General features: G+C 37.0%; 1 protein-coding gene across 13 annotated transcripts in view; it reads right to left on the bottom strand.

Annotated features, from left to right (window-relative positions):
* The window catches only part of DGKB (diacylglycerol kinase beta), a 799436-nt gene that overhangs the window by 670983 nt on the left and 103092 nt on the right, over nucleotides 1-25361 (bottom strand). For all 13 annotated transcript variants that reach the window (XM_055272542.2, XM_055272541.1, XM_055272544.1 and 10 more), the window contains exon 2: nucleotides 16086-16342. In XM_055272542.2, coding sequence (XP_055128517.1) covers nucleotides 16086-16155 — 70 coding nt within the window. In that variant the 5' untranslated portion in view covers nucleotides 16156-16342. The remainder of the gene's footprint in view (nucleotides 1-16085; nucleotides 16343-25361) is intronic.

Here is a 25361-nt window from a genome sequence, read left to right as displayed (position 1 = left end):
AACCTAGTCCCTTGCATATGCAGTTTACAATAGGGTTTGTGCTCCTGTGACATCTAATGCCACCCCTGATCTGACAGGAGGCGAGGCTCAGGTGGTAATGCAAGCAATGGCGAGTGGCTGTAAATACAGAGGAAATTTCACTGGCTCACCTGCCACTCAGCTTTTGCTGTGCAGCCTGGTTCCTAACAGGCCATGGTACCAGTACAGGTCAGTGGCAGGGGTATTGAGGACCCCTGATTTAGATCAACTAAGCTCTCCATAAATACATTAGAAAAAGTTCACAATTTAAACAAATGATCCAGGCAATTTTTCCCTTCCTTAAAATTAACTCTCTATGCAAAACGAAACTGTAAGTGAGCTCTTACCTCTGTATTATATCAACAAATGATATACTATTACGAGGAGGATTGAAGGAACACAAACACAGAGGTCCCTTGGGCTTTCTGACTAATTCTTGTCATTTTTGTCAATTGCATTAACTCTCCAAAGTTCCCTTTGCCCACTTATTGGATTATAACTTCAGCATTTCTCCTTACTGCTGATGCCTGAGGCAGCCTATTTGATTTTGCCTACATTGCTCTGGGGCTTGCACAAAGTAGCAGTGTTAAACTTGCAGTGAAAGTGAGCCAAGCCTTTAAGTGCCTACTCAAACAACTTGGCTGACCTCATCATCCTTCTTCCTACTAACACGTGGAAATGGATTCTGCCTGGGAGAAATAGATCCTTTTCTTCGTGGAAGCTTCTGCCTATAACTTCTAATTATTTTGGGGGACTCTCGACGCTTTCAAAATGAGTCCATATTCCCTGTCAATCAGAACTATCTTAAACCTCTCTTAAAGGAAACACTTTCAAAATTATCCTTTCTTGGCCCAGTTGATTCCAGGAATTACCATACTTTATATTTTGTCTTAGTCATATCAAACATTGTCACCTTTTATGAATAATTTCAACTTAAAGCAGAATAGGGCTTCCTGGTCCCTATATTCATTTTCTTTCTTTCTATTTGCATTCCTGTTGGAAAGCAGTTTTGCTAGTTTATAGTTTGTTTTTATTATAATGATCACCTAAAAGATAATATATCAAAAGCCAGTATAGCAGAGTGACTAAGAGCATGGATTCTGGAAACAACCCACCTGATTTGAACCATGACCCTATAGTTTAAGATCCCTTTGACCTTAGGCAGAGAAATTATTGAACTTCTCTGGGCTTTAATTTCCTCATCTGAAAAATGGCAATAATAATTATAAGTACTGGTTTGGTAGAGTTGCTATGGAGACTAAATGTATTGACATAGTTAAAATTTAGGCATAATGTGACCTATAATAATAAGCTCTTTTTTATTTTTTTATTTTTTTATTTTTTTTTTTTGAGACGGAGTCTTGCTCTGTCACCCAGGCTGGAGTGCAGTGGCGCAGTCTCGGCTCACTGCAAGCTCCGCCTCCCGGGTTCACGCCATTCTCCTTCCTCAGCCTCTCCGAGTAGCTGGGACTACAGGCACCCGCCACTACGCCCGGCTAATTTTTTTTTTTTTTTTTTTTTTTTGTATTTTTAGTAGAGACGGGGTTTCACAGTGGTCTCGATCTCCTGACCTCGTGATCCGCCCACCTTGGCCTCCCAAAGTGCTGGGATTACAAGCGTGAGCCACCGCGCCCGGCCTAATAATAAGCTCTTTATAAGTGTTAGATATTATATTTGCCATCTAAGATATGCTCTGAGTGATAATAAATATCAGCATGTAAACACTCAGCTTGTCTTGAAAATGCACTACTGTGAATACTCTAAAATAGCCTAGTGAGCCATCTTTTGCTCTTATGGGCACATCCATGAATAATGGCTAGCCCTGAATGTACATGATGCCAAAACAATGGCGTTGCCAGTTTTAACACTGTGGGACTCAGGCAGGATGGAGTCAAAATACTAAGAATGGTCTACAAGAAGAAAGAAGGAAGGGAAACAGAAGAAAGACCATACAACAAATAAGCAAGTGTTTTGACCCATCCTGTGTATTCTAGGGGTGTTTTTGATTAGCTTCTCATAGTATCACATTATTTGTGGAATGTGGACTGTACAGGGACTACCTTTAAAACATTGTGTAAACTAATAAATAGCATGAGAACAACTAGATAAGGCATTACCCAGAATTTTTGACCTGTGCAATGGTCACTCCTGAATCCAAGTATGCCACTGAGTTTCAGAAGCCTCTTCTGTGGCATTTAAACTGAATAATAGAGAGGCCTAGAGCATTTGCTGGGCAGAAAGAGAGGGAGAGGAAGAGGGAGAAAGAGAGAGAGAGAGAGAGAGAGAGAGAGAAAGAGAGAGACTACACAGAGAAATCTCAGCCTCTAGCAGTGGACTTGCTGAAAGAACCTACTCTTTGAAAGTGCTGTTTCTACTCCAAAGTCATAACTAACCCATATTATGTATGTTTATCAGATTTATCCCTCAGAGAAATTTCTTCTAGGAAATATTGGGTCAAGGAGCCTGTTATAGAATGACTTATCCCTTACTTATTGTGCATTGTTTATTTTTAAAATGTGGAGACGCCTTATGGAGAAGAAAGACTTATGGGGGGTATGGTTTAGTTTGGTGGTCTACATAATATCTGGGTAATCTCCACACAGACCCTGTGTTGTGGACAATGGTGGATAAGTAGCATAGCTTCTGCTACATGTCACTAGGCACTGAAAACTCTAAATATTTGTCAGGCTATTGAGAAAGTTATAGGTAAGGAAAATTTGAACAAGCAGTAGATACGCAACAGAAATATGAACTCCGAAATGAATGTGGAATGTGGGAGGCTGGAATGTCAGCTTCAAGGTGGCTTATGGAGGAAAATCTGGAGAAACTTGGAGAAGGTGGCAGCACCACTGTTTTGCTGAGGTCTGTGTGATCAGTAGTTTATAAAGTAAATCTTCAGTAGTTTAGAAAATGCCAAGATACATATGCAAGTTCTTAACAACCTAGACAAGAGCAGATAAAATAAATGCAATTTTGTGATACACTAGAAAGTTTTTAAAAAAGGACATTACAGAGGAAGGCTTAGGAAAATAGAACCAAATAAGACTCAGTTAAGAGCTGGTGAGAGTAATATATGGCCTAGTACCAAGCTCTGCCTAACAACATAAATCTCTCCACGATGTCTGAGCATCCCTGTGATTTTCATTAATTCAGACAGAAGCAAGATGAGAAGTCAGAGGTTACTGACAAACAAGAAAAAAAAAATGAAATAGTTGAAGAGGCAAAAATCATAAATCAACTCATATGATGTGTCTTACTGAAAGCTGACATATTGGTAGATGCCTTAGACAGTTGGAATAAGAATTTCCAATCCTCACCTTCATGGGGAGGGGTGTAACAACATGGGCAAGCTCATGAATTCCCCTCAAAACGACACCCCACCTCCTGCTACCAGTACTATCTATCTGAGAGAGCATTTAGTACATACTAGTAAATTATACTTCTAAGAAATTATTTCCTAGAGTCGGACAAAATGTCACAGTATTGGATTTACTTGGATTCTGGCAATAGCATACTACAGGAGGTCCTATCTTGCAATACTCTGAGAAAAGTGTAAGCAGTCTAAAGTTTCTGCATTAACAGATGAAGACAAATTCTGGACAAAGACTCTCAAGTCACCATTATTATTTAGTCCATTTCTGGGCATCAGTGTCCACATTTTCCCACAGTGATTATTGACATAACACTCAGTAGTCCGAATGTAGGACATTATCTGCACCTGGGCAAACTGTGCTGAAGAGCCCCTGAAGTTGCCAGAGGAGATCAGAGAAGTGACACATGTGGAGCCAGAACTTGCAACCAGACTAATGTTGCTAACTAATGTTGCTAAGCATGAATATAAGTCGGAAGTTTATCAACAACCTAGAAAAAAAATAGAAATGGTTCACGAGGCAAAGATCATAAATCAACTCAGATGATGTGTCTTATTGAAAGCTGACAGGTTGGTAGATGTGTTAGACGGTTGGAATGAGAATTTCCAATCTTTACCTTCATGGGTAGGGGTGCATCATGGGCAAGCTCATGGCATTCTCCTCAAAAAGGCACCCCACCTTCTGCTACCAGTGCTGTCTGCAAATTCTAACTTCTTTTTGGTATTGACCCATTATTCATTACCACTTATGGAAGAAAGTGTCTGACATCTTATCATGCTCCCCTTAAATGCCTTTGTGCCTACTTGTATAATCAGATAGAAGTCAGAAAGTACCATGAGAAAATTTTCAGATATCTCAGCCTACAGGCTGTCGGGAAAAGAAGTCACACACAAAGTATAAGCTTTTTTGACACTGGAAGATTTTAGATACCCAAGCACTTGAAAGAATCTGTGACAGGGAAACTAGAAGGCAGGAGGAAAAGCTCTCTCATGTTTTGTGAAATGTAGACTCAGGAACAGTGGAGCAATATGCAATTCTAGGACACATGGAATTTTATCAGTGAACATTTTAGGAATGTCTGTTTCTCCAAGGTGGATTCTTTGAGGGATTGCATGAAGCAATTCTTATGTTAATGGTGTTATTTTTAAATTCTGAACTCCATGCTTTTTTGATCATACTGTAGATAAGGTAACAAGAGGAATATTAACACAGAACTCTATGATTATGGCAGCTAATAGAAGAAGAAAAAATCCTTCAAGATGCCTTCACTAGAAAGCAGCTTTGGAAAAGACAAAAAATATTATTAATTGAGGGGTATCACGTAGTAGTGCCTGATAAGTGGCTTGTGGCAGCAGTTATTGCTACTTCAGAAATACTTCCCAGAGATGCTGAGAGCAATGCCTCATGTCTTTGAAACCAAGGGAGAGAGAAGACACTGGATATCATCTGATATCTAGGAAGAGAGAAGGCTCTAGAGATCACTGGGCAGTATTTCTGGCCCCGGAAATACAAAATGTTTAAGGACCATTGTCTTTAATTCTGGCATCTGCAAGATGAGTATGGGAAGGAGAGTGGAAAGTAAAATGTGCCCTCCAGGAAGGTTTATTTAAAATGCATCTGACCAGTACTTTTAAAAAAAATTGTATGTGTTGATTTTTTTCCCATTAGAAATAGCTGATCTGATATTAGTAACAGAGTTTTACAGCAGTCATACCAAATCATATCCTATGAATAATCAGAATCTATTCTCTCTGTTCCATGGATGCTGTGGGAGTTTGTTCATTACAGACTTCCTCTCTGAATTCCTTCTGACCAAGGCAGAGCTTTTAAGAGCCCATTTCTAGAGAAATAATTTTATTAGGCAGAAATTTCAAAAAAAAAAATACCATGACTATTCTCTAATATCCATAGTGAGTCTGTAAACCAGAAATATTTAGCAGAACTTTGTAAATATCTGGGGAACTCTCCTTTCAAAGTCAAAGCTGTAGTTACTAGCATTTTATTCCTTTCCTGATATCCTACCCCAAAGCTTTCATTTTCCACTGACCTCAGTTTTGCGGGTATGTTTCAAGAGACAATGGATTGTCTTAATTCAGTAAGAAACTAATCTGAAAAATATTCTAGAAGTTTTTCATCATTTGGCAGCTGCAGTCACTCAAAAAGCAACACAGCCTGCTGTAAAGACACTACGACACCATGTGGGATATCAATGGCATGCTGGAGATTTATTCACTTGCAAGAGTTTTCAAGGCATCTTACAAAAGGAGTTACTGCAGCTGGATTAGGGCCATTTGACCTCTTGCCCCAAATTCTTTATTTTTCTATGTTAACTTTATAATAAAGTACTGAAAATAACTTAATGATAACTAATATTTGTACGAAAAACTGCGTGCACACACATGCACGTGTGTGTGCATGTGTGCATGTGTGTGTGTGAATATCTGTGTGTTAAGAGACTCAGTTTTTTTACATGAAATGGAAGAATTAAGACTATTTTTCATGGCTAGGTTCTACTAAACACAGCAATTACATGAATTCCCCTTCATTCTTCCTAGATAAATATAGAAAAGTGAGTAAATCTCCTACTTTGAAAAAGTAGGGCACAAATAAGATGTATCTGAGAACCTAGTCATAGGGCAAAGGGAGAAAAAAAAACAGTGAGAGACCAAGACAAAGAGACTTCTGTGCACAAATCTGAGGATATATTTACATGGACCAAAAGGCAACCTGATGGGGAAATATGTATTTTGATTACCTTCTGGACACTGATAATGATGCTAATGGCTACTATATGCTAATATTTATTGAAAGATAATTCTCAATGTTTCCTTCATGTTTCTGTACATTTCACAAGCAGAAGCATCTACAGCCTATGTTCCAGACTGTCATTTCAAGGATGTTCCTGTAGTGGACAACCTTGGGAGACAGAGATTATAACTCTCCCTTGAGCAAAAAGAAGATGTGTTTATTGGGCTTTATAAAATACTCAGATTCCCTAAATTTGGGGATTTCCTCCTGACACAACTCTGCTTGTGCAGATGTGACCTGGCCCTTTTCATGTTCCCAATAAAACTAAAGTAGGGGAATAGAAAAAAACATGAGGTACATGCTGTTTGCTATGACATAATTAATACAGTTCTTTGTCTCAGAGCCAGGAGTCTCATGTCTTCTCCTAGCATCCGAGGATCTGCAGCAGGCTATCTTATTACACAGTTATTACAGAAATATCTCAGACCTTCCACAGTCTGGGCAATGGTCTTTCTTGTAAAATATCTTTTTGAGTATCAGAAAATAATCATTTTTGAGTATCAGAAAATAATGGATTTGAATATAAACTACGTTTATTTACGTTCCAAGAGGTAAGAGAAGAAAATCAGACCACTATAAGCAGAAAGACATTTCTCACATAGTCTTATCAAAGCAAATTGCAAAATTCAATAAATAATATATCTCAGAGAAGCCAAGATATAGAACTATAGAAAAGGAAAAGATAGTAGAACAATAACTCAGTACATCCTAATAATAACAACGAAAGCAATAATTAACTTACATATGGTGGTTTGCAGTTTACAATGCATTTCCACACATTATTTTATTTGGGTCTTATAACAACCTTTGAAATAGTCTTTTTTATTTTCTTAATTACACAGTTGAGAAAATTAAAGTTTAGAAAAGGTTACATAACTTGCTGACGGCCAAAACTAATAAGTTAAGGAAATAAACAATTGATATAGACTCAAGCAAACTGAATAAAACCAAAAACAAAAATCAAGATTTGGCCCTAGGATCACAATCTTTTGTTACAAATTATGTCCTTTCTGTTTTAAATCTTTCACTTGTCCCCTGTGAACATGTCTTTCTCTCCTATGTGGAAGAACAAAATCCCTCTATTTACACTGTTTACTTTAGTTATAATCCTTCCACTTTGTTTTCATGGTGAAATTATATAACGAGTAGCTTACGTGTGTTCTCTCTGTCTTTCCTGTTTTCCATCCATTTCATCTATTATTGTTTTTAAAAAAAATCCATATTAAAATCACCAATGACATTCTAAATGATAAAGACTCTGGATGCATTTTGGTTATTATCTCAAGTTCAATCTCATTTTTTGAAAACACATTTCTTCTTTGGATTGTGGAATACTTTCACTTATTCTCTTCTTTCTTTCTGGTTACAATTTCTCAGTTGTTTTCATGGAGATCTCATCTTCCAACTGTCTTATAAATAAATCTTTCTAGAGTTTCATCTCCATCTTTCTCTCCTCGCTCAATCTGCTTCCACTAAACCATCTCATCTATGCCCATGATTTGATAACTACTCACAATGTAAAGGCACACCCATTCTCTATGTCTGGCACTGATTTCTTTCTTCAGCTTCAGATATGTATTTCCAAGTATCTAATTTATATCTCAATCTGATAACCTGTGAACTTAAGGTTCAGTATGTCCAAAATCAAACCACTCTACTTTCCCTCTAAATTATTTCTTTTTGTTTTCCTTTCCTGGATTGGGTGAACCACATTGACTTACTTCTAAAAGCTGAAATGCCCCATCCTTCTTCCTTAGTCTCCATATTCAATTGGTGATTGAATTTGGTTCATTCTGCCTCTAGATACTCCCTGTAACATGTGCTTATCTCTCTCTCTGTTAACAATGCCTTAACCTTCATGGAACCCCACATATTCAACAGGCTGCCCTAGTAAAATAATCTCCTAATAGGTTTTTAGTCTCCTTTTCATCAAAGATACAATTTATTTACTTCTTTCTGAAATTTAAATCTTATAATTTTGCTATCTCCAGAATTAAAATCTTCAATATCTTCAGATATTTTACTATCTCCAGAATTAATATTGAAGATATTGATTTATGTTTGTTTATGTCTTTATGAAGATTTATGTTTATGTTTTTATGTTTATGTTTGTGTTTTTAGGAAGACTGATTTGTTAATAAATAGGTTCTTAATCATGTTTCAGGAATAGGAAAAACTAGACTCCAGGATTTGGATTTTAACATCTCCATAAGGAAAGGGGAGAGGGGCTTGACTTCTTCTCAGGAGTGTACTCATTTCATTGTTAGGCAATATTGATGGATAATATTTTATCAATGGCATCTAAAGACCCAGTTTTTGTGACTATTGCTAAATTCTTCAGCCTTACCTTCAGTGCTTAGACTCATGCCCATGTACGCACACGCATCACATGCATGCTCATACACAAATATGTCTATACACCAACACACACATCAAGTTCTTCCCTGATATGTAACATTCATTCCTGCTTCTCCACATGCTCTGATAACTGCTTGGAGTTTCTTTTCTTCCCCTACCTCTACTCAATACTTTCTATTCAAATTAAAACCCCATTCCACTCTCAACTTCTATCCATATGCACAGAGTTAAAAGCTCTCCAAGAATCTTGCATACATAACATTCAGAGAATGCATTTCATTGCTTTGTCATCATTTGCTATGGGATCTGTTTCTCTGAACAGACTGCTGAATAATGAGTACAGTTAAGTTCCTCTAGCTTGTGTACTCTATTTATTTATTATTTATTGTGGCACTTCCTATAATAATGTAGAAAGTGGTAACTAAGGAAACTTGGAAAATTCTAGTGAATCACAACCTTTAAACCATAATTGAGTTAAGGATAAAGTATCAACTTAAGATACATAAGCCTTAGTGATAATTTTTGTTATAAATTGTTATAATAATATTACTAATAAAAATAAGAGCTATCATTTTATAGGTAGGGATTATTATCTTCAGTATAAACTGAGGGGATGAAATGAAAGTATAAAGAAATTTTGATGACTTGGCTAATGTCCCAAGGCAAATGGTAGGTTCTATTTTACTCCTGTGATAATGGCCAAATTAGTAGTTTTCACCAAATATCTCAGTTCTCCCCTGGCACTGGGCAGATGGAAGAAATGCTACTCCCTTAAAATTAAATATGGTTACGTGAATTGCTTAGGCCAAAGAAATATTAGCGTATCATTTCTAAGGAGAAGGTCTCAGAGTCAGCACATAGTCACGAGTGCTCTCTCTCTGTCTCTCTTTCTCTCTCTGTCACAGCAACTGCCAATTTTTAAAGCTCATGGCTGCTCCATCTGACTGGGACTTCATTGTATACAATGTGAGATTAAACCACTTGCTGACTCAGATTGGAAATGTAATGTGAGCAAAAAATAAACTTCTGCTGTGTTAGCCCACTGAGACTTTGTAAATTTTTCAGACATGGCATGATTTGGCTCACTTTGACCAATATTCCACAGATGCCATTACTTCAATATCAATGTTTGCTTGACCATAAATTGGACTGAAATGGATTTTTTTTTGGGCGGGGGGTCAAGTCTGAAAAGAGCTTACCCAACATTTTGCATCTTTAGGGTACAAAAATTATGGTAGTTTAAACATTTAGACATAGTTACTTTTTTCTTTTACTATTGCAAAATTTAGGTATTGAAAGATTTAAGACATATGGACACAGAGAAGCCACCAACAGGAAATTGTGTCTGAAGCAGTACAACAAATAGGAACCAGAGCCAGAGATGAGGCAAAAGAATGTATGAAGCCAACATACATTCTAGAAATATAATCTGGGTCAGAGCCAGGAACTGCTGAGTTAATCAGTGTGAATCCGAAGAAAGAGTCAGAAATGAGAGACATGCGCTACCTAAAACAGTTGCAGACTCAAGTTTCAGACCAAGTGTCAGGGTAAAGTCAAGACATTTCTGGTAAGTCAAAACATTTCAGATAAGTGTTTTAATTGAAAAGCCTTAAATATTTTAAAAGTCCATATTTCATATTCAACTGCCTCAGCCACCACTATCACAATCCTAATTATAACAGTAATATATTGAATTCCAAGCACTTCACATATATTTCCATATTTAATCAGCGAGGCAACTCCATGAGGAAACTGAAGTATACATCACAGCACTAGCCTTCAAACCCAGTTTTGTCTGACATCAAATTATGTGTTCTCAGACACTGCGAAATGGCCCTGTGCCATTTATCCTTCTGTCTCATACAAAGAGGGTAATTATCAATAAGTGGCTGGGCCTCCCAAAATAGAGCCAATCTAACACAGGGCTCAGGACAGAAGTAAAAGCTAATCTCAGCATGACAAATGGGCAAGAGGACTAGCGTGTGATCTAAATTTGCCTAAAAATAAATTAACTACACACCTGTGAGGAGGTCAAGTCTTTCTCTCTCCCCTTTCATGACCAAGATATCATATTATCTGAATCCTGGATTCTAGCTTTTTCTATTTTGGAAACATGACTAAGAACCTGTTTATTAACATGTCAATCTTCATGAAAAACATAAACAAATTATTACTGTTTTGACCTTTGTTATCACTTATTGTGCCACAGTTCTGGTCCAGCTACTCTGCTATAAACAGCAATAATTTGTCTCCCTCTGAGGCTTACTGCGATGATTAAATGAGTTAACACTTGTATACTATTTACAGTAAGGCACTAAAAATCCATTATTTAGTATGACGCTGATTATTGTCTCATTAAATCCTACAACAAGATTTTGAGGTGGGATTCTACTTTTTCAAGTGAGAAAGCTGAGGCTCAGGTAGTTTATGTTACATTACGAAGGCCATACCACTAATAAGTAGAAAACAGGGCTGGGATTCCACACCGTCAAATATTTGCCTGCAAAGCCAAAGCTCTTTCCACTAAGTCACACCACATGCCTCACTGCAATGGAAGAAACTACACACCAGGTCCAAACATTATGCGCATTGGTCCTTATTGAAAAGAACAAATTCACCGTAATTTTGCAACTCCTCACAATGCCAGCTGCTATAAACTGTATGAAATTAATGAAAGTTTGGAAAGGTTCCCACCATAATAACACAATATTTTTCAAAAATAATTTGCATGCTATATAACACACATTATATATAGCAAATAAAAAGCTAACCCTAAGTGACAATATGTGGGCAGATAATGAATCATTTGGAAATATCACGTAGATTTCACATAGAAAATATTGTTATCCGTGAAAAGTCCAGGAGTTTCTTAACCCTTTGCTGTGCCATGGAACCACAGCAGAAAGCACCAACAGACCAATAATGTGATAAGCTTAATTCTCTAAAGGGCAGGAGTGACAGCTTTCTGTCCTATAACAACAGTTTGGATGACTTTATATCAAGAGTGAGGAAGAAAATTATAGTCCTCTCCCACATATCAAGGGAAATGCTTCCAATGGAGTGACTCAGCCTGAAACCTTAAACCGGAGCGCGGTCACAGCATGCTGTAGGTAGCCACAGCAGGCTCCATATCAGCTGCCTTCAGCATTTGTAGGGACAACACAGAGCAGAGGCTGCCAATTACACCAGAAGCTTCCACCTTGTGAGAAGAGTCTAATCTAGTGGCAGAAAAACAGACACTGACTCTTCATGCTCCAAACTGCGGCTCTTTTCTACTTGATCATCAACAATATGTTCAAACAGCCAGAAGAACACACTCCCTCTCTAGTAAGATAATAATTGTAAACAGTTATATTACTAGCAATTTGCCAGGCATGGCTCTCATTACTTCATATATACAAATTCATACTTCATATATACTAATTCATTCAACTTAATACTTACAGCACTGGACTTATTTTTTTCCATATACAACACAGATATATTAAGTTACCCAAAGTCAGATATCTGAAGTATGGTAGGATCAGTATTTAAACACAAGCAGTCTGGTATGCTAGATACCTATCCAGGAATGCTATGCCAGTATCACCCTACTTATCCTTAATTATTTTTAAGAAAAGCCTAGCGTTTAGGAGAACAATCACAGTTACAGGGTGCATTCTGGCAATTGTGGAGAAAATGTAAAATCAGATAACTTGAGACAATTATCTTTTTGGTATTCTCTAGGTCCAACATTGAATGATTTGGTTTTGCTGGAATTGGGGTCCCATGAGCTCACTCATCTTGCCCAATAGTTCCACAGCCCCGCCTTATCCCAAGAAAGCAAATAAAACACTTATTTGATATATACCAAATATAATCGTAGCATGTTGCAAATTTAACTTTAAATCAATAACTTGATATTTTATACTTCTTTAATGCACATAAAGAAATTCTTATGAAAAGACACAAATCAATTAAACTCAAGAAAGTGAATGCATTGTATCATTTTTCTAATAGAGTATGGAGGAACGTCACTTACCAATACTGCATTGCAACATGAAAAATCTAATCTTTAAAGCCCCGATAAACTGATCGTGCATATTGAACAGCATGAAAAATGAATGACTTCTATAATCTTCAGGATGATGTTTGTTTCCTGTTATATTTTGGCACTGGCAATTTATTACACAAGAATACGTTCTAATCATGATATTCTTTGCTTCCTAAAAATTCAGGAAAGTCTTTGGAGCAGTAAATCTAGCACTTTTCATGTTGTCTTCGTTATTTAAAAAGAGCGTAATAATCATGGAATTGGCACTATTTTTTTAAAAGTCACAGTTAATCTGTTAATTTGTCTTCTCATAGAATCTATTTTAATAATGCTCTTCCACTCAGTGTGACATTTCATATTACCAATTTATTGAACATCCATTGATCTTTGTCTCAGTATGAGTTTTACATTTATGATAATTTTTATTACCACTTGTTTTAGGAATTTTCACAAATTTATTACCAATTTGTGCATTCTTATGATATAATTAAATGTAACTCCATATTCATTAGCCAATGAAATATAAGTAGCAGCCCATAATACATTTAATAATTTAGTAGAGATGTCTTTCTGCTAATCAATTCAAATGGAATTTCTATATCTGAGCAATTTAATAGCAATTATGAATAATATGTTAGCTATCATAGCAATAATTTATATATTTTATATTAATGTTTCATATAATACAGGAACTTTTCTCATAAGTACTCAAACACTGGAAAATATATTTTAATAAACAAGCCAAATTCAACATAACCTAAGCCAAACTCGGTACTTTCTTTACTTGACAGATATCACCATAATCCCTTCTTTTAAAGCTGGTGGAAAATTTCAGATCACTCTCTCTTTTCCTCTCTCTCTCTGTCTTTCAGTTGTTGTATTTTATTATTTTCCAAGATATCCTCTGTGAATTTCAATATTATAAAATCTGCATCCCCACTTTTCCAGTCGTCTTTCATGATCTACGTCATGCAGTCTACGCCAATACCCGACTAACTAGTCTCTAGTCTCTAGCATCTTTCCATCACCATATACCATCTTCTCAGTCGTCAAAGTAAACTTCTCGAAGCATAACATTGTTTCTGTTACTCTACCACTTATAACTGTACAATGACTTCATTGTTTGACTCAAGTATGGCGTATTTTGATACCATTTTATTCTTATAGACTTCACTCACTCCCTTCAATTGTGATGGGCTAAATGTGCCTCACCTCCCTTCCTCAAATTTATGCTAAATTTTCCGTTTTATCTATATCATTTCCTTTGTCATTTACCTTAAACCTAATTTTTAAAGATTTGTTTCAAATCCTCCCTCTTGTATGAAGACTTCCCTTTCCTTTCCTATCTCCAATGGAATTGTAAAACCCCATATAACCTTAAAGTCTGCTTGTATCACATACAATATTCTGGCTAGACATAGAATTCTTTATCTATTAGTTTCTAGCCTTCTTTAAACTATAAATTCCTTGAAGGGAGGACACATATCCCTTCATATTTGCATCTCCTGCAGCACCAAGCAGAAAACTCACTCTAAAGAAGATGCTCAGAAATATTTACTTAATGATTGGGTTACCACAGCAACAAAGAGCAGAGCGTGTGGAAATTTGAAATCATAGGCAAATCAATTTTTAACCAATTGAGAAAGTATTGAGTATAAGACTGCAAGTGAAAAAGAAGAATTAGGCCATTCTGAACTAAATTTTCTTTAGTCTTCTTCTTCCTCTTTTTTTTTTGACAGGGTCTGGCAGCCAGCCACGGTAGAGTGCAGTGGCACAATGGCTCACTGCAGCCTCATCCTCCTGGGCTCCAGCAATCCTCTCACCTCAGCCTGCCAAGTAGCTGGGACTACATGTGCGTGCCACCATGCTGGGCTAATTTTTTTTTTTCATAGAGACAGGGTCTCACTGTTTTGCCCAGTCTAGTCATGAACTGCTGGGCTCAAGCAATCCTTCTGCCTATGCCTCCAAAACCTAAATGTAAATATTTGTAATATGATAAATGCATATATTGCGCATTCAGCGGCTTTAAACAGTTTTGAGTGTGAGAACCATAAGTTATGTCAAAATTTCCAAATATCATATATTTTCTAATCATATTTTTATTATTATTGACTCAGTCAATAATCATAGGCATTTTTTTAAAGTTTTTTAAAATGCCTGTGAAATTATAGATTTGGAACTTCCTTACAAATACCCAGCAGCATTCTCATACCCTCATTCAATCCACAGATTAGGAAGCTTCTAGAATACCTTTGAAACTGGTCTTTTCAGATAATATACATGAAGCATTTATTAGTGTTCCTGGCTCATATGTACTCTATAATTAATGTGAGTGATAGTATTCACTATTACCATCATATCTATCTTCATGTTCTAAGTCCCTATATGTGTTTAACCCTTTTCTCTGCTTCTACTTTATAATATCATCCAACTCATTCCTGATACACATCTCTTATATCCCACAACATCTTTCTGCATAAGTCGCCCAGATGCCTTAATTTTTACCTCTTTCACTATCATGTGCTGTTTGGTTCTTTTTCTCCTTTCCACTTCTTGCATTTTATTCTCCCTGTCACCATGTTATTCTTTCTATTCTTACCATTCTTATTGCATTCTCTATATATTGCTTTTTCTGTACTCATCATTTTCCAAGCCTTTTGGTGCCTGCTATTAATTAGTTGTTTCTTTTTCTCTCTTCAACACCTGACCCAACTGCTGTTCATATTTATAGTTGAAAGTCACTTTATGAAATAGTCATATTCCTGAAAATCTAGAGTAAAAACAAATTTCTTAAGAATAAAATCTTACTCTACATATGCAAAGAAACAATATTTAAAGAAAAACTTACAGTGAAGTGAATGATCATAGCCTATCACTTGTATCAATGCACACACTAAAAAAGTTGTGCGGTCCTAACTTGAGGTCCTGACACCTCTTTCTTTCACAACCTCTGATTCTAATTCCATAATGTATCTATGACTCCCTGCTTCCTCTCTCGTTTAACAAACATGCGCGTGCACACACACACACACACACACACACACACACCTCTCCCTTTTCCTTCCCTCTTGATATCTATGAGTCAGACCATACTGTCTTAAGCACAGCATTGCTTTTTTTCTCCTCTTTTTCCTTCCTTTTCACTCTCTGCATCCATTTGTCCTTCTCCCTGTCTGTTACAGTATTACCACTCTCCATTTTGCCAGGCTGTCTCATCCCCTGCTTTATTTCTATTACAGCTAGAGTGTTTTCCAAGCCTAATTTTGCATCTAACATTTTAGTTCCTTTCCTTCAAGAGGCAATACTTGATTTAATTTCCCTTTTCCTTTCTCTCATGTCAAAAAGGTAGTCTCAAGTCAACCTGACTTGTAAACACAAAAGGCAGAGCTGGATCTATCCCCATGATGAACAGGATCTATGATCCATTCTTATAAATAAATGATACTTTGTCTAGCACAAATGTCAAATAATCTCATAATATCAATATGAATACTTACACTCAGCATATTTCTGAAGTTGGGAAAATTCCGAAGGGCTGAGGTGGGCCCATTTTTCCTGGTTTGTCATGGTGGTGATGAGAAGCTCTGTCACATACCAGGTAAAAGATTCTTTATTCAGGTGTTGCGCAGAGGTCTATGCTTCAAAGATTCCACATGGCATGTTTCATGATAAAATACCTCAGGCTTTCAAAATATGCAATCTGTCTACATGAAACTGCTTTGGATGCTTGTAATTTCAATAATGTGTTAAAGAACTGCAGAAAAAAAAAAAAACAGATCAAGATCAAAAGATTAACATGATTGCACAAAGGAAAAAAAATTCAAGGTATTGAATGTTAAATATTTTTTAAATCATATAAAAGAGTACAAATTGTGAAAAGAATCTTATAAAATACATTTTCATAAACGTAAATTTTTATGTCCAGTTTTACAAACTCCACATTCCGAGAGTTGACACTGGTATCATTTTTATCGGTCTGTACCAATTTTTTAATATGTAAACATTACATATAAAATCTAGACCTAAATTATCCAAGGAGGCTAAAATAAGCTCTCTAGCTCCCTATACATATGATTTGCTAGTTTACAGTATAGACTGCCAATAATTGCTTGGAATGTTCATCAGCACTAGTATATATATTTCCAATCATATGAATTAATTTTGGAGAAGTCATATAATTTTTTCTAGCAATCAAATAAAGATTAAGTTTTAGTTTTATGATTTAAAAAAATTCAAAAGATTGGCCAAATTAAAGCAATTCCAAATGTCTGAAAGACTTGTGTAATGACAGTAGATGATTCTATTGTGAATCACGCTTTAAAATAAATCTCTAGGTTGTCATGGACCTACATTCACTGGCTATATCTGTAAAGGCAAACAAAATGAAAAACCATCTGGTTTCAACATTTTTATCAGAGACTATAATCAATTGCTCAATAATCAGCCAGATTGGCACTGTATTCTTTATAGAAAATGAAGTATTTAGTAAGAGTTACTTTTTTGTAAAATTATAATCATTGCAAGGTTTATTTATACAGATGTCATTACTTAAAGTCACCTTACTTCTACAGATAAGACTCATTTGGTCTTAGTGCCTTGCCTTTCTTCAATATCTATTTACTGTCTTCCAATATCAACCCCAGGACCTCACTGTCAAATCCTGTCATCCTTGTCTTTAAAAATTGTTCTTTTTGGTCTCGTGGGGTCACGTCCCTGTGCTCTGTTTTACAATATGGTAGTTTACTATACAATGGGGAAAATGATGGTATTGATGTGCTCACAGAGACCAAACTGCTGGATATCTTTTCTCTTTTCTCTCCCAGGGGCAACCATGGGTTTGGGGAAGCAACACAAGTGAAAGAGAATGGGAATATGCAACGACAATTGTGGACATCTTCTACCCAGTTTCCTTCTGCTGATTTCATCCTTCACACTAATTTCATCCTGTCTGTCTCTCTCTGGTTACAGGCAGTTTTGGTGGGACTGTGAAATGATGTGTTCTGTCCTCCTCTAATCGAAGGGAGACAGATGATTCTGTCACACTGGCACATTACACCCTGTCTCCCAGGGCTTTAAATGTTGAGTGGAGTGATTCAATGACAGGGTGAAAACAGCTGTACCTAAATCATAACAGAAATAATTGGGTACTCATTCCTGTCTAAACCTGACTCTCCAGCTATCTTGTCACTTCCAGAAGCTTGTGATATTCTTTTAATAAAGGATTAAGGCCAGGCAGGTGGCTAATGCCTATAATCCCAGCACACTGGGAGGCTGAGGCAGGAGGATGGAATGAGCCCAGGTGTTTGAGACCAGCCTGGACAACATAATGAGACCTCATCTCTACAAAAAAAAAAATTAAAAAAAAATTAGTTGGATGTAGTGGTGCACATCTGTGGTCTCAGCTACTCAGGGGGAATAGTGGGGGAGCTGAGGTGGGAGAATCACTGGAGCCCAGGAGGTTGAGGCTGCAGTGAGCTGTGATCATACTGCTGCACTCCAGCCTGGGCAACAGAGCAAGACTCTGTCTAAAAAAAAAAAAAGGATTAAATGTATACATACACCAAGACATCATACTGTACCCTATAAATATATACAATTATTATTTGTTAATTAAATTTTAATAACTTTTTTAAAGTCAAGGATTAAGTGAGCCAGAATAAGTTTTTAATTGCCAACAATGCAAAAATCTTAACTGGTAACAATAACGGTTTATTTGTTTATTCAAATATTTGTTGAGCCTTGCTGTCTGCCAGAAAGCTTTCTAGGCAATGAAGATAGAGCAAAGATCAAAACATAAAAAGATGAAAATAATGCTATTCCAACAATGTGTCAGCCTTATTGAGAGCTTACAGTTAGCAAAAGGCAGTCTCTTAATCACATTACTGTATTAGGTCATTCAATCTTCAGAAAGCAACTCTGAGAGGTAGGTGCTAATAGTCTCCCCTTTTGACAAATGGAGAAAGTGATATTGGTGACTGAATCTGGTAGGTGTAGCACAGACTGCTCCAAGCCCACCCAGTATCCATTCTCTTTTGCTTACTTGGTAACAAGAAAGACGGTGAAAAGAAATCTGTTTAAATGACTGCATTCCCTAGGTTCCTTACATGAAGAAGTGGCCAATGAGATGTAAGTAGATGTTGGTGAAGCATATAGAAAAGTACTATTAGAGGAAATAGTTGCAGACAAGTGCCCTTTCAACCTTTTATTCTTTTCCTCTTTTATTCTTTTCAGGTAGTAAACCTGAAATGGTGACATGTTGGCTGCAAATCCAGAAGTTTCTTGTACTAAATAGATAACTTTAATATGGAAGCGATGTGTTAAGGATAGGAGGCCCACATAAACTAGACAGGGGTAAGCAAATAACTAATCAGGGAATAAATTGGTCCACCTCCTGTTTTTGTAAATACAGGTGATTGGAGCACACGTCCATCAGAGAAACCAGCACTAGGTTGTTTTTGAAGGGATTTCAATACTAAATAAAGAGGCCTGGGCATTATCCTCAGGGAAATAAGATACAACAAAAGGACTACAAAAAAAAAACCCAGAAAGCTGATCACTCTTACATTTCTGAAATGTCAGTGTCTTCATTGAGTTCCTTTCTCTCTCACTTGCATTGTTGTGAAAGCTTAACTCACTCCCTGAGCTCTCTCCCTTTCTTAACATGGCCATTTCCCAAACCCCCTTGGTGTCCTTGGATGGTCATGAACTAGGATGATTCCTAAGGCCTATCTGACAAATTACCAACAACAAGTTAATTAATAAGTTATAATTGTAATAATTGTCTTAATTATATCTTTCCACCTGCCTACCTGCTCTGAAATTAATTAAAATCCCCCAGCTGGGCACAGTGGCACAAGCTTGTAATCCCAGCACTTTGGGAGGCCAAAGTGGGTGGATCACTTGAGCTCAGGAGTTCTAGACCAGCCTGGGCAACATGGAGAAACCCTGTCTCTACCCAAAATACAAAAATTAGCTGGGCATGGTAGCACGTGCCTGTAGTCCTAGCTACTCAGGAGGCTGAGGTGGGAGGATTGCACGGGCCCAGGAGGTAGAGGTTGCAGCGAGCTTTGATTGCACCACTGTACTCCATCCTCAGTGACAGAGCAAGGCCCTGTGTACAAAAAAAAAGAAAGAAAGAAAGGAAGAAAAATATCCCCCAGTTCATTATGAGAAATTCAAATTTAAAATGACTGGTAAACTGCCATCCTTAGATCTGTATAGGAATGCTAACCATGTATCAAGGCTCACCTGGTTACTGAATTTAAAATTCCACACTCATACAGACCATCCCTTCATTCATTTTTTTTGTTTTGAATATAACATTTTAACATCAAATACTTCATTTATTTATATTATTTAACATTTGTCTCCACACACTACAATTAGGGGAAATGTAAGTTGTTTTGCGCCCTGATGGAATTTCACAAAAAGGACAAAGTAGCTAAAAGTACTAGGTTTGCCCTTGATTTTCATCCAACCTATATATTAGATTCTGCATCACCATCCTGTGCTACATTCCATGATGTAAGCCCCATGGAAGGCAGGAATTTTTGTTCATTTGTTCACTGCTGTTTTCCCAGTGCTTAGAACAGTGCTTGGTATATAGTCTCAGGTCAATGAATATTACTTGAATGAATTCACTTATTTCCTTTTTGTTCATAAAGAAAGGTTGAGTGGAATAATTAATTAGAAGGAGGCCCTGAGGTTGAGAAAGAGAAAATAGTGCATAAAGGAGACAAGAACAGAAGTCACTCTGGGCTTCAGTTTTCCTAGGGACTACATCCATTTTCTTCAACTGAATGGGGATTAAAAAAAAAAAAAAAAAGAAGTGTACTTTCAGGTACAAAGCTTTTAGAGTTGAAAATGGATGGCATTATTTCACATATTTTGTGAATTTTTTAAGTATAACTAACTCCATATAAATAAGCATCATTCCCAAGGGATGCCTTGTGATGCCAGCTAACCAATTTACCATAACAACACTTACACAGGACCACCAAGTATATTTTTAAATTATTTATCAATATCTAACAAAAACACCACTTAACTTTCTTTGATTTAGCATGACTTAGTCAACTTAGGTCTTCACTTTTTATAACAAGAACAGCTTCTCTGGATTGATCTACCCCTATCTGCGTTTTGACAAGTGGTATTTACAAAATAATGGTATCTCTGAGGGGCTCAAAGTAAATTTACTTTGGCTGTTGGATTTGGTTTATTCCAATACCAAAATGCTTTGAATAAATCCTCTCTTTCTCACCTTTCTTCTAGCGTAAGCCATTGGTTTCTCATAATTCTCATAGTTCTAACCCTCATCATGTGATATAACATGTAGCTAAATAGTATAAATAAGGGTGAGTTACAAGTGAGGAATTTTTTCTTAGTCAAATCTTTTTACTAGTTGAACTGGCATACACAAGCCTATGAAAAAAGAAATGTTTCACGTATAATTTTAAATACAGAGGCACAGCTATATCTCATGCCTCAGAAGGTAACGAAACTGATGGCAGCACATTCTTATAGTCTCCGCCTCTTCATAAATGGGTAGAAAGAATGTGACAATATTCAGCTGAGATTCCCTACGGTGCATTCACAAATCTCCTGTTCCCCTGCAGAAGTCTTTCTTTAAGCACATAAAATGAGTGTCAGGAGGGATCCACTTTGCTGGCTTTTAGCAAGCAGTCTAATTCTGGCTTTCTCTTCTAGTCAGTGGATGTGCCACTTTGCTTAGTTTGTAGCAGGAAATAATTACGTTGGAAGAGCTGAAGAAGGCTCTTTGGGCCATTATACCTGGGCTAAAGCACAATCCCTATAATTAGGGGGGAAATCAACCTCCTCATGAAGAAGCCATTCGGCAGTATCTAGATGAGTCAATCTGTTGGGTTGGATGCGTTATCTGTGAGTCACATTAAGTGTAGATTTATAAGTAATTATTATAAGTCAGTATTTCATGATTTCAATAATTGAAGAGAAGTTAATAAACATTAAGACATACTGGGCTGGGCACAGTGGCTCACGCCTGTAATCCCAGCACTTTGGGAGGCCGAGGCTGGCGGATCACGAGGTCAGGAGATCAAGACCATCCTGGCTAACACTGTGAAACCCCGTCTCTACTAAAAATACAAAAAAATTAGCAGAGCGTGGTGGTAGGCACGTGTAGTCCCAGCTACTAGGGAGGCTGAGGCAGGAGAATGGCGTGAACCCGGGAGGCAGAGCTTGCAGTGAGCCGAGATGGCGCCACTGCACTCCAGCCTGGGCGACAGAGTGAGACTCCATCTCAAAAAAAAAAAAAAAAGACATACTGAAGAATATATGTATACTGGGTCTCAAGGGTCATAAACTCCAAACTGTAAGATTTCCAACAGAAAAAAATCCTAGGGATGGGAAAGGATGCAGAGCCAAAATAAAAACTACAGAATTGCTGAAGAAAAAGTAGGATGAAATTACATGGAATATAAATTCTATAGGTTGGTTTATAATTGCTTGTTCATTTAACCATAAAAAGAAGTCTAAATTTGAGACCCAATGAATGAGATGCAAGGCATCATGCCAGACACTGGGGATGTAGTGTTATGCTAAACAGATATGATACGTGAGCTATTAAATTGTGTTCAGGGAGAAAGAGCTACAATAACTAAACCAACTACACCCATAAATAAATGCAAACTGTGATAAGTTATATGAAAAAAGGCAACAAAGTCTATAAAACTACAACAGGAAGTCCTGATTTCATTTAGGAGATTCAGAGAGCAATTCAGAAAACCAGGTTTATTTAAACTAACTGACAAAAGTTAAATAATTTTAAACTTGAATGAAGATTAAAAACATTCTGAGCAGAAACTTAGAAGTAAAGGAAAAAACTACAAATATTATAAGATCTCAAAAGAAGTCAGTTATGACTGGATCTTGGTAAGCAAGAAGTAAAGGAGCACATGATTAGACTGGAAAAATTAAAAAGAGCTACATAATTGAGATTATTAGAGGCCATGTTAAGGACAGTACAATTTGTCATAAGTAAATTATGAAGCCATGGAAATATTTTTGTGCAGGATATTAACATGATTGATTTATATTTTAAGAAGTCCACTTTAATCAGTGGATATGAATAGGACAAGAATGGAAGAGGGAAGACCAATTAAGAGGCTGTTCCAGTATTGTGTGAGAGCTGGTGGCTTTAGGGAATGGCAATAAAGATCAAGGTTAAAAACTGAACTCAAGACATATTTTTGAAGTAGGACTTGAAAATGAATAGGATAAGCTCTGTGCAGAAAGAGGGGATCAAGAGTGACTCCTGTATTTTGGCTTGAGTTTGGGAAATGGAAAGGTAGAATTTAAACAATTTCCAAATACTAGAATAGAACCAGGATTGATGAGAACAGAAAAATCACTATGTTGTTTTGGGATGTATTAAACTTGAGATGATTATCATATATCTGAACTGAATGTACTAGTAGATTTTGAGTTAAGCTTAGAGCTAAGGATAAGAGATAAGAGGTATAGTATTATGAGTTTTCTGTATGGATGATATTTCAAGAATTGGGAATGGCTGTTTGCCTGATGTGGTGACAAAGAAGCTATGCCCCTAAGCTCTGCTTCAAAATAGAACTTGTCATTCAGGGCAAAGACGGCAATTAGCAGTCTGTACTTCTGACAGCCTGTACTTCTTCTTGTCTTCAGAAGTCAACTTAGGTTTTGAACTGAGGTCACACTTTTCCCAGACAAGAATCAATAACAAAAAGATGATGGATGTACTGGGACCATGATATTTTTGTCCAATGGAGACCCCTTAAATGGCCCATATTTGTTCCAGAGCTCCCCAATGGGCTGGTTGAGAATTTATCAGGTCTGCACTGTGGTCTGAGGCTATTTCTGACCAACCCTGCATATCCCCTTCTCTTTTCACAAGCATCAGTTTTGTATTACAATCTGAAAGTTTTCCTTGCCCAACTCTGCTTGCTTTCTTCCCCTTTTTATGTTTCATAGGAATAATTATCTGATATGTGTTTGCATCCCTATCTCCATCTTGGTGTTTGTTTCCTAGTGAAGAATCCCACATGTCAGGATCCCAGTAGGAAACAGATGGCACACTTAAAATTGATAATTAAGAGTTTAATGAAAAGATTATTTAGGAAATGTGGACAGGTAAGGAAAGCTATTGGAGACTAATGCAGTATCCTGAACTAGCAATAGTAGGAAACTTATTGAACCTCCTGAAGGGACTAAGGATGTTTTAGCTAACAAACCTCAGAGTAGCTGTATATAGAGGGTCATCTGATAGGAGTAGCTATGATTTGAATATTTGTCCCCTTCACTGATGTTGAAATTTAATTGCCATTGTAACAATATTAACAAGTGGGACCTTTGAGGGGTATTTAGGCCAGGAGGGTTCCACCCTTCTAGATGGGATTAATGCCTTTATAAAATGGCAAGTTCAGCCTCCTTTGCCCCTTTGCCCTTCCATCTTCCACCACGTGACGATGCAGCAGGAAGGCCCTCACCAGATGCTGGCACCTAGATCTTGGAATTCTCAGCCTCCAAAACTGTTATAAAATAAATTGCTGTTTATTATAAATCACCCAGTATCAGTAATTCTGTTAAGAGCAGCACAAAATGGACTGAGACAGGAGTCATTTCCTTTGATAACAGGACACATTTCTTTTTGGATGACCTAGCTGGGCATGAGGTGGAGTAATAAATTCCCTAATGTTATCCATTTTCCTCCAGTGCCTCACGCTGACCAAACCTCACCATAAGCCAGAGGACACAGACCACCACTGATCAGTCTCACCAATTTCAAACAATCTCATGAGGCACAGAGCCTCAGGACAAGGATAAAGGGAGGATCTAAAGGGGAAAAATATACGCTATCTATCACATATGGGGCAAGAGTGTAGTGGAAGAGAGAGACAGAACAAAGCTCTGAGGAGATGATTGTTATATTTAGAGATCAGAGGTGAAAAAAGCCTCCCCCGCTTTATCCTACCCCACCCCATCCCCTAAAAACAACTGAAATAATATGGTGTCAAAAAAGACAACAGAAGAGAAAGAAAAGAATCCCTCAAGGAGAGACTAGAAGACACTTTAAAAAAGGTTCTGAGCAATTAAATGACAATTGAAGCATCCATTGGCAAAATGGTGGCCACTGGTGACTTTAGCAATAGCAATTTCTTTGAAGCTGGGCAAGTTAGACAGTAAAGGTGGCATGGTAAAACTGAGTACAGGAAATGAAGACTGACTTATCAACCCTTGGAGAGTATGATTGTGAGAAGCAGAGAGACAGAAGTAGTTATCCAGAGAAAAAATGTGAAATCAAGAAACTTTTTTTTCTTGTAGAAATTACTGGAATCTATTTTAAAGTTAATGAGAAGAGTTTATTAGTGAGACTGGTTCAAACTTCAGGAGAGAGAAGCTGAGTAGTGTTTTAAACTCCTTAGAAAAGAGGGGGAGATAAGTCCCAGGAAGCCTGTGAGGGCCAAAATTAATCTTAAGGATGGATACAGATGCAAGTAGTTTTGTGGACTTAGTCTTTAGGAAATGGAGGATGTCTGGTTGATTACTTCTGTTTTCTCAATGATGTATATAAGTCTTAGTGATGAACTGAGGGTTGAGTTAGAAGGAAATGATGAGGGAAGAGGGAATAACAGTGTGACTATATGAAAAAATTACATAAAAACGTGGTGAAGTGATCTCACTAAAGACATAGTAAAAACAGCAGAGTTAAAAGCCAATTGTATATTACTATTCATTAACTTAGAGCTATAACAATCAGCTTG

The sequence above is a fragment of the Symphalangus syndactylus genome, chromosome 3, assembly GCF_028878055.3.
Source record: "Symphalangus syndactylus isolate Jambi chromosome 3, NHGRI_mSymSyn1-v2.1_pri, whole genome shotgun sequence".
Taxonomy (NCBI): domain Eukaryota; kingdom Metazoa; phylum Chordata; class Mammalia; order Primates; family Hylobatidae; genus Symphalangus; species Symphalangus syndactylus.
This window is presented reverse-complemented; position numbering and strand designations above follow the sequence as displayed.